Source organism: Sylvia atricapilla, chromosome 1, assembly GCF_009819655.1.
Source record: "Sylvia atricapilla isolate bSylAtr1 chromosome 1, bSylAtr1.pri, whole genome shotgun sequence".
Lineage (NCBI taxonomy): Eukaryota > Metazoa > Chordata > Aves > Passeriformes > Sylviidae > Sylvia > Sylvia atricapilla.
The window spans coordinates 32,205,915-32,219,544 of NC_089140.1; the positions used below are offsets into that span (position 1 = coordinate 32,205,915).

At 39.2% G+C, this 13,630-nt stretch overlaps 1 protein-coding gene across 2 annotated transcripts in view; it reads right to left on the bottom strand.

Moving 5' to 3' along the window:
- Positions 1-13,630, bottom strand: part of IGF2BP3 (insulin like growth factor 2 mRNA binding protein 3) — a 112,849-nt gene that overhangs the window by 14,930 nt on the left and 84,289 nt on the right. For both annotated transcript variants that reach the window (XM_066318729.1, XM_066318739.1), the window contains one exon: positions 12,091-12,222. In XM_066318729.1, the coding sequence (XP_066174826.1) occupies positions 12,091-12,222 (132 nt within the window). The remainder of the gene's footprint in view (positions 1-12,090; positions 12,223-13,630) is intronic.

The following is a 13,630-nucleotide window of genomic DNA, read 5'->3' on the forward strand; positions in this document are numbered from 1 at the left end:
ATAATCAACTCTTCATACACTGGATTTTTTAAAATTCTTGTCTGGAGTAGCACATTGGAGTATACATATAACCAAATTCATCTCCTGTATAACATCACACAATATTTGGAGAAATTATATTATGCACACTGATTTTTAATGACTCAAAAACCACACTGCTCTTTTATAATTCTGGCATAAATCAAGACTAAGTTAAGCTACTGAGAGTATCACAACACCAAGTTCAAATTACTATCTGTCCATCTCCTTACTCACAATTTTTAAATGCTTTTGTATTTACTGGAAACCTAGCCTGCAAAAGAAACACATCAAAACATAATGCAATGACTACAACACCCATCAATCTTATAGATGTTTCTGGAGATCTCAGGATGGAAGAAAATCAGCTATAATTTAATCTTACCCACGCCATGCCACATAAGTCATAGAGCTTTCCAGGAACTCCTAACATGAGTTATATCAGAAATAGATTCCTAGATCTTAAACATATGTTAGAAGCACTAAATTTAGGGAACTGATTTCCCACTGCGTGTAATCTGAGCTTCAGTGTTCACTCCCTTATAGCCAAGTTTGCTTAAGTATATACTTACATATTTTGGCTTTTAAAGCATATGTGTGTATATTTTTTTGACAAGAGTAAGGTCTCCTGGACAACTTTCTCCTCAATTCAGTTTATTTTTTTCCTCACATAAGACAATATTTTATTCAAAGTCAGCCCAGCCCTGAGAACTGACAGGAATGCAGAAAGAAAATCTTTTAAAGTAGCAGCCTAAGTTCACCAAGATTTATAGCCCATACATCCACCCTAATTTGCAAGTAACCTCCTCCAGTATCTGTGATGCACAGACCACCTCTTCTACCCCAGCAATATTTGCAGTATGGGCTCGTGGCTAGTCCACCCCAATAAGAGAAGTTTGTCTTCTGTAGCTGTGGCACAAAGACACCACTGAGACATTCACTTCAATGGAGAATCTAGGTTGTTCTGGGGTTCTGTGTTATTTTTCAGGGGATTTGCGTTTTAAGAAAAGAGCTCCAGAAACCAGGATTTCTTTGATATAAGAAACAGATTCTTCAAAAGCATGGGAACCAGAAACAATTAATTCAGTTCATAAACAGCTGAAAATACTCCCTTTGTTTCTGCAAAACCAGTCTGCTTTAGTCACAAAACAAGGTTGATAAGGAAATTTTGTCTAAATCCAGCACATTGAACTAATGAAAACAATTTTAAATGCTTATTTTGTTCATTAATTGGATTCCAATTTCCATCCAAATGTTGCCTGATGAAAATCAGAAGTTAAAATTAATCAAGCAAATAAGAAGAGCACCATTCATCATTTTTTAACAGAAAATGGAAAAAATACACCACCCAAAGCAAATGGCAAACTGTATCCATGTATAAATAGAAAGATATATTCACTGTAAGCAAACATACACACCATTGTAAGGTAACTAAACTACACATGTCAAATTTGATAAGTCAACTTAAATCAGATTTCCTGCTTGCTCATTTAAATCATGATTGGAAATGGTGATCTAACGGGGAGATGGCAATTAATCTACCCCACTGGATGACACTAAGCAACTGCTGCAGCACACTGTTAGCTCTGGCCTTTCACACTAACACAGCTCTTTCCTGGAGCAGCTTGGATACACCTCCTTCCATACCTCCTGCGAGTTCCTGAGCCCCAGCCATCTGTCCCTAGCCTAACAGTCCATACCAACTATTTCTTTTCTTTTTCTAATAGTTCTCTTTAAAATTCCCACCACTTCCATCCAAGACAAACTCATCTTTTGGTAAATCCTGTAACCCATGGCTGCTTCCCCATTACACTGGGCTCACCTGGAGCCTCTGCACTGCAGGTGGCATCAGGATCATCCCCTTCACTCCAGCCAGACCCTGCAGCCCTACAGGAGATTTTCCCTTCTGTTGCCAACCCTACCATATTAACTCTTAGAAACTGGCTTAGCACAGCCATCATTTCCTGGTTTGCAGAGCCTCAGCAGGAGTGAGGTTCTTCCCCTCCTTGGGATATTGCCACTAGTCCTTCAGCATGAGGGCTACTGCTCCACGCCAGAGCTAGAAGCTGAGGACTCCCAGCCAAGAAAATTTGCAGATTCACTCTTCTTTCTGCAATCCTTGCTCGCAGGGTTAGAAAGATTTGTAGAGAACATCTGCCCTTAGGATAAGGTTGTTATAACTTTTCTTTGCCAACTCCTGGTGCATCAGTCCTACAAACTGCAGTAAGCCACACAGAAGGAAAGCTTTTCCCTTACCTCAAACTGTCAGAAGGAAAAACATTGCTCCTCATCTCACACTTGGTTAACAGCCATAGCAGAGCCAGGTAAGAATGAAAACTCAGAAAAAGAAAGTTATGACCCTCCAGGTAGAGGGTGGTAGGAAAAAAAGCAGGTCCCAAGCCACTACAGCTGGGGGAACAGACTACCTCTTGGAAGAATAGCATTTGAAAAGAACAAAGAACAACACAGAACAACAATACACAGAAAAGAAAAGCCAACAGAGGTTTGCCTCCTCAGTTCTTCCCCAAGAAAACCCCTCCTCTCTTGATGTTAGCTGATGCTGCTGCTAGAACACTCTGCAGCTCCCTCAGTCACCATGAGTGTGGGGTGTGATCTTACTCGTGGCAGGGCTCATAAGGGGGCATGTTTATTGTTTATGTCCCTCAAGTTAATTTGAGCATTAATCTCAGTCTTCTTCTGCAAGCCCATCAACAGCACGAAATTTTTTCCAGTCTTGTGCATAAGTGTCTCCATAGACCCCTTGCTTCATCAAATGCACGTGGTTGGTAAATCCTTGGCAACATTTGGGGTAAGGCTGTAAATCTTTAAAAATATTGTACACACTGAAGTAAATAGGCTTTTAAGCCAGACATGAATGGGAGAAAAAGCAGATCTTTCCTGGTTTCTAAGCTTGTTATGTTTCGTGTCACAAATTAATTACCTTAGCATGAGACATTTATTTTAAGTCACGAAGTTGTGTTATCCATTTTGAGTCAGCATCAGGTTTTTTAGTTGTGAGGGAAATAATTAAGAACTGTTTTAAGACTGCATGGAGCTACCATCTAGCCTAGTGAGATACTGGTTTTGGTGTTTGGTTTGGTGGGTTTTTTTGCATAGTAAATGAATCCACTTCATAAAAGTAAATGAATATGGACAGTAGGTGACTGCATTAAAAAGTTCCTTTTCCTGCCATTCTCCCCCCTTCTCAACAACCATGATTACCAAGACAAGGCAGATTTGCAGACAACTCATTTGGTCTTCAGAATACCCTGAGTTTGTCAGGAAGTGAGGTATCATATTATTCAAACCCTGTACCAGATCCAAAGCCAAAATTTAAACCACGTTTTTGCAATGTACTGTGAAGAATTATCCTGGCCCACAGCTATATTAACTGCTCTTATTTGTTTATTTAGTAATAAAAACTTGCAGCAAGGGGAAATGAACATTAAGCCAAGTATCCTTGAAGACATTCTAGCTGGCTTCAACACACTGAGAAGAAATAAGCTTGAGATGATGGTGAAAGAAAACCTAGTGTATTCATTTTGCAATACTAATGCTAAAAGTTTAAGCCTTCATTGGAAACAAGGGACTCATTAATGAAAACAAAGTTTTAGTAGATACGTCTAACATGATCTTCAGTTTCACAACATCCTTGCAGTATCTTGTGTCACCATTTTATACAATCACTTAGCTGAAATGGTGCTGCCACTGCAAATCAAACTGCAGCCTGAACTCCCTGCACCCTCTAAGGTTTTTCAGTTTACTTCAGACAGATTTGGGTTCATGCTGAGAGTCTAAAGCATTCTGCCATGTTCACTGCCTGAAAAGCCAGGACCATACTCAGAAGAATACTGCACTGCTGAATTCAGTCAGTCAAGAAGCAGCAAAACAATTTAAAAGCAGCAATGCGTATTTTTAACTTTGATCTGCATGCTAAAGTATTGCTCATAATAACGTGCATGAAGTGTACAGCCACCATCCAGCCAGGGTTTCACCTTCCCACGAACCCCAGGTTAATCCAAGACGCTTCTCTTTCATGTAACTGCTGCATTATGTGAGAAACCCTCGTGTCACTAGATGAGCCAAGGGCATGACTCTTTCTGGGACACACAGCCCACAGCAAGGCCATGCAGCTCTATCTCTTTTCCCCACAATCAGCCCCAATAATTATGTGTGGGTGCCCTTTATCCATCTAGCTGAGCTGGTCCTCTCCTCTTTGTTGAAAATCTAAGAATGAACCACCCCATCTACATTTCCATTTTGGGGACTACTGCATTTCAATCAATACCTGAAACTCAAAGACAGCTGGTTCTTGCACAATGGCCAGTACCTTCAGTGAGATGCCACTAAAATCATTTCACTTTGTACTACTCATTCCACTTCTTGGCTCTCAAATTTAGTACTTTTCATCACAATCGTCTTCTAACTGGGAAACTTCTTAGACTACAAGAAGTCACTAAAAGGACCACACATATCAGAAGTTTTTCCAACATGAGAGCCTAGCTGGCAATAAGGGAGTAGAAATCACAGAAACAGAGAAGGAACATTTTCTGGCAGGCTGGTTATAAGGCATTTCACAAGCAGGAACTGGTTTGACATATTTCTGAACATGGCATGAACTTTTTGTTTTTGCAAAATCTGACTGGCCACAATGCCAAAAAAAGCAATCTGCCACCTTTTATTCAGAACAGACAGCCAAAATCAGAAATCAACATAAGGAACAGATTGTAAAACTATGTAAGCAGGAATTTTGCTGGTCATTCACAAGCAGCAAGCATAGGTATTCAGTGTTGCAACACTCTATGACCATCAAAAAGTATATGTATAGGAACACTTCCACTTCAAAAATCACTGCTGTAACACAGCAGCCACATGGGTACTCAAAACCCATAGAAGCTGCCCATGAAATCAGTGACTTTGGAAGATGCAGGTACTCATCAGTTCTGGTTTATAAAGGCACTGCTCTCAGATTCCATGACAGCTGCCAGAAAAACAGGTTGTGTAAACACAAAGATCACTTATTTTTCCATCATGTTTAACTAACAAACAAACCAGAGATGGAGCCAGATACAAAAGAATGAGGACTTGACCTACTTTTGTTTCTGGCCTGAAGAAGCTCAGAACACTCTAGTAACAAAATACTTGGCACCTTAAAGAATTAAATGTCCCATTTAGTTTAGCATTCAAAAGGTATTGAGCCTGGTACTTTAGAGCTTGAGAGTCTAAGACGGTCAAGGGAACTCCAATTAAATCTTTCCATAAGAATCTAAAAGCAGGGAATTAACATATTCTGATTCTCTTGCTCCACAAAACTACAAATAACTCATCAAATATTCAAACCTGCAGAGAAGAAGAAACCATTTTTATTTTAAAAAGCATGAATTACTAGTTAACAAGTGATGCTATTTGCATTATGACAACCTCAGAACTATAAAAGAAGCTAATAAGAATAACTGGAGGCTTCAGCACCTTGACAAACTACCATCGACTTGCCACATCTTTGTACATCATATGGTGCCAATTGCATTTTTTGTTCTCTTACTGAGGGGTTGGTCCATCTCCAGAGGCAGAATAGTTTGACTGCTCTGGACACATATCCTTGCCAACACAGCATGGCTGAAGCAGGAGACTTTCAATGCAGTGGGAAGACCAACTATTTTCTCCACAGGGCAAAACAATCCCACAATGTTACACACCATGAAGTAAATTTTCTAGTTGTCAAAAAATGCATCATTAATGAATGTAAGAAATTGTGCATCAGTAAAGGTGTATTTCAAGGCAGAGATTACCATCTTCAAAAGAAATCTAATTAGCTGCTATATTTTTTCAGACAATGCTGTTGTCCTATAGTGCCCTCCTCAAGACTGTGTGCTGCACAAGTATGGTTCTAATTTCACCGGTATAAAACCATTTTGTAAAAACACTGGCAAATCCTTTTTCAGCCCCCAAAACCACATCCTCTTTTGGCTGCAGGACAGCTTCTCAAAAATCATCTACTGCTTAACAAGCTGGGCAAATTAGGGCAAAGCCACTTGCAACTACACACATTATAGATGTACAGACATTACTACCTCTGGGTAGACCAGACGTAACAGTTGCACGAGCTAATCCTATCAAACCCAGACATCCAAAGGAGCCCAACTTCACCAAGTAAGAGTCAAAGTACCTGGAAACATATGACAGTTTTTCCTCTTCCTTGTCTTTCTCATCTATGCTCAGGGCATCAAATGAAGGCCCTCAATGAAGCAATTTTTCATTTTAAATTACTTTTCTTTCCTGCCAAAAGCACAATACAGTTATTTCTTCTCTTACTTCTATGCAATATAGAAGATGTCTTCTTCGCTATTATTATTTAAGAAAATGACTGGAGAATAAAGAAGGAATCTTTCTCTTGACCACAACATCTTCTAAGGAGAAAGTTTTCCATTGGCATGTTCCTCACCTGCAACAAAAACCTTCAAGAGATGGCAAAAAAGAATAAAGGAATGCAACCTATCAGCCTAACTGTACAAGACTTTTTTTGTAATCAGAAAAATGTGGTTTGATGTCTTGGTTTTGTTTACAGTATGCAACTACCTTTTCTTTGGTTTGTTTCGGTTTTTTGTTTGTTTGGGGAGAAAGTGGGTTTGGTTTTTTTTTTTAAACTTTTCCTTTTTCTCCCCTCTCTATCTTCCTAGAAGCCCATATGCATATCACATAACCTAAAAATTTACTGTGAGGCCTAAAGAAAATATTAGAAAGAGTGTTTTTTTTGAAGGCAAAGCTTCAAGAAGCTACAATGAGCATCCAAAAAGGCCAGCAGAGAAAGCAGTCCCACTGCAAGCAGAGGAGCAGCTCTTCACCTTAGCTACGTTTCTTGGGGCAGAAGTTCATGTATCTCTTCCATGACCTTACAGATGGAGAGCAGCTGGTGTGAACTCCTCTTATGGAGAAAAGCCGTCTACTTTTCACCATACTTTACGTTTGAGTTTACCTGTCACAAGACAGAATTAATTCTACTACCCTGTTTCAGGGCATTCAAGGACAGGATGAGGTCTCCACGGGTTAGCCCTTCTTCCCCCATGCCCTTGGGATGCCAAATTTCAGACCCAGAGGCTGCAAAAGAAATGAAGTTGGATGTAGAATTAAACATGCAAAGTTCCAATTATAAAAGGAAGGGTGCAGCCCACTTAACCCCAGTAGGTGTATTAATTGCATGACTGTACACAGTTGAACTTAAGGATAAGGATTTCTTGTTTGTTTGGAGCTTTAAAACCTTCAGTGTTGCATGAGAACAAACTTCTATTCTTGAGAGACAAGTATGTGCATATTCTCCCCACAGTTCAGAAGACAGAAGCAACAACTCCATCAAAACAGCTTTGAGCAGTACATCTGAAGCAGTTTGGCTGGGATACTTGTTAAAACTTTTTTTTTTCCTCCTTTTTGTGGCAACATATCTTCTGGAAAACATAAGCATGAGTGCTATTCCCTTTTGCAGAACCTTACTCTCCTCCTCAGAGAAATCCCAGCACTTTGTGCAGGTGCTCAGGTAGTGACATTTGTTACAAGTGACAGTGGGCAGACTAACAAAAGCTCTTTGCAATCGTGTCAGAGCTGCAACACACACAAGCATTTAAGTGCACAGCTAAGGAGAAAGATTTAAGGATAAACAGAAAGTGGTGGTTTTTCCAGGCCCAAAAGCAGCTGGACAAGACACTGGGTACAAATAGGCACAGAAAGGCTACTGGTCCTTAATATGGTCACACAAGGGCACAGATCAGTCAAAAAAAAAAAAAAAAAAAAAAAGACCATTACTTTGATCATATCATCAGGATCATAAGAGCAAAACCATGCTCATTTGACAGTAAAAAGAATTTTTAGCTTTTAATACTTTTAAGTATTTGAGACATTTAAGCCCTACTTTTTCCTCAAATGCGAAACATTTCAATGATTCTCGTGTGTTTTGATTTGTTTGTCTTTTAGGAGCCCAGAGAAAAACCAAACAGATCTTGGATTTTTGCAAGAAAAGAGAGGAAAATTCAAGAACTGAAACACAACATGCAATTCCATTGCCTCCCTTTTCAGTGACTTCACAAAATGAGCGCTTTGAACAAACAAACAGAACTCAGACACTGCAAATAAATTATACAATTGCAACATCAAGAATTGTTGCTAGCAGTAGGTACAAATACAAAAAAATGGATGGTTAGCCTGCACTGGTTGTGGTGCTCAGACACTGTTAGCCATGTGCAATGGCCATGTGCCCACGTGCATGTTTGTATCTGTCAGCAGACAAGTACCAAGGACAACTTGTGCCTTCCTGTGGGGGCTCCACTGCCAGGACAAAGAGCAGAGCAGCACCCAGATTATTAGTGAGACACAATCTGCATCTCATTAGATTAAATTAAATGAGGCTTTGTTGTTGTACATCATTGTGAACCATCATGGAGTAAGGTCTCTGAATCACATGGAAATCATTCTCCTGAATGTGACCCAGTCCAAGGAACTAAATGCAAACTAGTGTTTCATAACATCACCACTTCCTAAGTTTGTGATACCAGAGTGTACCTGAAGCAGCGAGAGAACAATGTTTATGCTCTTGTCAAATGTCTTATTAGTTTGCATGAAAAGGGATAGGATGAAGCATCACACACATGTTCACACAGCTAAACCTATTTAACTACTCAGTTCCAAGCTCCTGAGTACAGAATGTTTTAGGAACACTTGGCTCCAACTGTATTTAAGAGCATTCAGACCTGTTGCTAAGCTCTAGCACTGTAACAAAATCCTAGATCTGTCTACTATGCATGTTTTTCATCTTTATACCCACATTAAAAAAAGCAGCAGTAGGAAAGTGACAGATGATGTTTCAATAATTAAGAGGACACTTCAGTTTCTTTGGGAACAAGTCCTACACAAGGTCACAGCCACACCTTGTCACTAGAAATTAGTACCTATGAAGTATCAGCTCTGTATAGAAACTGCTGCAAATGCCCAAACTCACCCACCTAATTCTTCTGACCCAAGGGAGAGACCCCAGGCAAGCCCATCCCCACAACAAGGTGAAGAAAAGGTCCATACAGAAATATTACAAGAGCTTCAAATCCACCCTCAGACACAGCACAGGGGTGTCCCGAGGCTCACTGTATGGCTTGCAAGCACAGACTGCAGACACTTGGATGCCAAGAGGCCCCTTGTGATGGTGTGGCTGAAACTGCTGAGGAACACACCTTGGCTCAGTCAAACAAACAGGAGACAGGGAAGAGCAGCCCTGAGCAGAAGGCAAAATTTGCACTACACAAAAGTAAGCAGGACAGCAGCAGGATACACTTCTTTACACCCTGATGCCAGCAGTGTTTCCAGAAAGGATTTCCAGTTGCTTGAAAGGGATATCCTCAGTGTCCACTAATCCCTGCTCCCAAGCATAAAAGCACATGCTCCGAAAACAAGGTAAAAGGACATGGGTTGCCCAAACACTTTTATCAAAATAGGGAATTTGGTAAAAAATAGCTCATAGGTAAATGGACATAAAGTCTCCCCAGGAGATGATCAATAACTTTTCTTCTGAGGCTTTTCCTCAAAGCCTCTTTTAGTTATAGATTTTATTTTAGGTTAAGTTTTAAATCCCTCATGAGCACTCCTAGACCTTCCCCCGTGGTTACCTTTAGCCTTTTGTATTGTATCAACTTCTCCTTCAAAATATAGTCAGACTTTTTTTTTTTTTTCCTACTTCTGCATGCCCCAATAACCTATTTAATCAGTGTCTAAAAAACTGTTCTACTAGAGGAAAAAAAAAAACAAAAAAACCTACAGGAGAGTAAAACTCAAAAGTTACAAAAGAAAACAAATTCATAAACATGCTTTGAAGTCTTCAAAATGGAAACTAATGAATCCATTAAAGGAATAGACTTGTACTTTTCCTTGTTTTCTCTCCTCAGTGAGCAACAAGCACTCCAAGTAACCTGAGGGGCTGACTCACCTGAAGCCCATAGAAGCACCTGCTCTTTTCCAGACACCGACACATCTAAGTACAAACAGGTGAGATAGTTCCCCCTGGTCATACATTTGTTTTAGAAGCCCTTAGTATCTACCTCAGGGGCTGTATTGGTACCAGTCCCAACCTCCACAAAATCTGTTGGAGTTCACCCTCCAAATCTGTGAGTTTATCCCTTCTTTCTGCATGTTAGCTTGTCACACATCTAGACTGCATGGAATGAGAGGCATTTCAGAGCACTGAGCACAAACAGAAGCAAGAGAGTTCAGACAGTGGTCCCTTCCAGCTGCACAGCTTCTACACTCTTACAAAATTATATTTGTTTCTTGATGCTTTTTTCCAGATGTTGCCATTATCCTATTTCCAGAAACCTGGAAACTGCCAGAGATCATAGCAGGCCAAAAAAGGTGCATTTTTTGGGGTAAAGGTGCACTAGCAACAGAGGGACGGACAAGAGTAACCACCAAATTCAGCACTGTTTAGGTGTATATTTAAAGCAAAAGCAAAAAGAACCACAACAGGGCGGAAAGTGGGGAAGAAATGAAAATAAACCAAGTGATGAACAGAACTGTGGGCTTACAGTATGAATCTCAAGAATAGCAAAGTAGTCTGTAAATCTGGAGTAAAAAGAAAGGAAAAGCCACACTTTTAATTCCCAGTAAATAAAGTTACATACTTCTAACAAACCACATCTAGTATGTCTTAAGAAAAAATTGAGGCAATTCATTACCAGAGATGGCATTTTATATAATACAGTGAGGCAGAAACCTGTATTGTTTAGTTTAGTCTGGCAATCTAATTGAAGTGCAGAAGGACTGTGAGGGAGAGAATTTGTTTGTCATAAATGGAGGCTCTGTTATTGACAGGAAAATAATTGAGTAAACATATTTCTATTGTAGCTTTCATTGAAGCACATTTTTCTGATAAAGCCACTATTATACTTAATATAGTTCATAATACATTCCTAACACAAAAGTTGTTCATTCTCACAAACAATGCTACAAGAGTGGAATTTTTCCTGCTCCTTGCAGTGACTCTCTCTTGGCTTCTTCCTCTGGGAAAAATATTTAGACTACAACTACCCTTTAGTACAATATAACTTGAGTTATTTGATAAAGTTGAGTGTGTTGTGCTGCATTTTCACTTTTCTAGTTCATGAAGAGTAAGCCTGAGTCTCAGCTCTCTAGATGTCACTGTTGGGCAAAGAAGGGGATGAAGTCAAACATAGCAGAGTTTGTAAAGCTCTGTCACCTACTTCTTAAGAGACTTATTAGAATTGTTTAGAAAATTCATCTTGCATTGAGTTGCTAACAACCACCAGCACCAGAAACAGGGAAGAGATGAAAAAAATCACCTTCTCCTTGTAATGAGGCTGTCATTTCTTGAAAGCAAAACACCATCTCAGTTCCAGACAGACTCTGGAGCTTTCTGGTACAACAAATGACCTTCTGCTCCACAGCAAAATATCTCATTTATGTTTACTAGTCAGCACAGAATTTGAGAAAGATTCTTTTAAACTTTTTCAGATATTTTTTTAGAGAGCAAAGTGGCCAGTAAATCACAGCTTTCTGGAGATTAATCCATGCAATTTACATCCCATATATTTAGCAGCATTGCATTTCAACGGGGCATTTATAAAACTGCTACTTTCAAACATTTTAGCTACACATAGATCCCCACTTCATGAAAAGACATAATTTCTTTCCATATCACAAGGAGTAAAATTGCAGACCAACATTGTTAATTGCCAATTCCAGCAATTTTGAAATGCTATTTTATGTGAGATTTCTTTCTGCAATAATTGAAATTCTGTATAAAATAAAACCTAAGAGTTTTCTAAGCAGCTCAATTTCCCAGTTTCACTGAGCATTTCAGTAGAAAAGCAATTAATGCCTGCTCCCAGCTGCAGCCACATGAAATATTTTTCAGTGTGCAAGCAGGAAGACCGACAACATTTAAAAAAATGACAGAACACAGCTAGCAAAACACCCTTCTTAGATTTCCCAGGTAACTTGGCAAAAAATGCATCATTCTTCTTAGCTTTGAGCAGCAGCATTGCACAGATTAATATCACCATCCAAAATCAGAGGTTCCCTTACCCCAAATGGTGGATATGAAGCAGCAGCAGCAGCAGAGGCAACACTCACTGCGGGAGGTGGTATTCCTGAAGAAGAAGGTGGGAACAGACCCAAGGCATTCAGATTTAATCCAGGAATTAAATGTGCTTGAAGCTGCAATGGCAGAAGAGTTAAGATTTAGAGTCCTGGTTATTAATTTTAAGAAAATCCTAGCTGGCATATGCTATTAACCTTTTGGGATGTTATTAAAAAAAATAAAAATTCATCTCCATTACCCACAGGATTCTCCTTCAAACCTGTTTCCTAGACACAGGTACAGACCAGTAACATCAAAAACACATAGTAGGAAAGGCAGATGGGGATCACTTGCTGCAACTGAATCAGCAAAACATATTTCAGATTTTACAACAAGATATTCAGATGATAGTACTATTTACTTTAAAAGTGAACAAACTTATCAAAAATAATATCTTTGTCCTTATATAAACGGACTGTCCTGTTGAAACAGAGAAAGATCATGCACAAAACCCTGCTTTTCTTACTCTGGGGGATATATATGTGACACTGTCACCCCATCTTCCCTCCCTTGCAAAAGATGAAATAAGATACCTCCAGCAATTGCTGGGAAAGGATCAACTATATATATCAAGTTGCATCTTGACCACACCTGAGAAAAGTGACATTGTTATGTGGTAGGAAGCATTTGTGGTCTGATATAAAACTCGTCAAGCACCCTTTTCCAGATTATTACTCAAAAACATGAATATGCTTTAGAAAATACCTCAGCTAGAGAGACAGACACTATCTTGGGCCATTAAGATAAGTCAATCAGAAGACACCAAAAAACCTCAAAACTTCACCGCCTCAGAAACTACCTTAATAATCACTACAACAACTTGAAATCTATACAGTAACAGAGGTAGTTTTTGACTTCCCATACCTTTGTCAAATAGCAATGCAGTCTTTAACTCACCCCATGTTCCTGCTTGTTATATGAAACAAAACTGCACCACTGTTGAATACTTTGTTCCTCATGCATAGCTCCTGTACTGCAATTTGCTTTGGGTGGGGGAGGCAGGGGAGAAGATTGGGGAGAATATTCTCTCCACTCAGTAGGACAAGCATGAAGAACAGACAGTTCTAGAAAGCCAGGACTACTGTAAACTGAAAAAATATTCCCATTCTAACTCTAGACCATAAGATTTGGATACACATACAAAGCTTTTCCTAAGCATCAAAAATCTCAGTCATTTCTCAATATACATTAGTAACACCTTGGCAAACTAATGAGGTGTGTTGTTTTCATTATACAATCACCAATCATCCTCAAATAGCTAAATGCTTTTATCATCTATATGAAGAAAAAAACTTTAATAAAACCTTCTTAAATTAAATAAATAAAACCAAGAGAGATCCTTCTTCCATTATGCTATTTATGTGAAGAGACTGAATCACTACTTTAAAAAACATGCAATCCAGAGCACATAAGCCACAACAGTACAAACACACCCTCCTTCAGGTTCCTGCAACAAGAAAAAAGTTAAATGCTCTGGAATTTTCT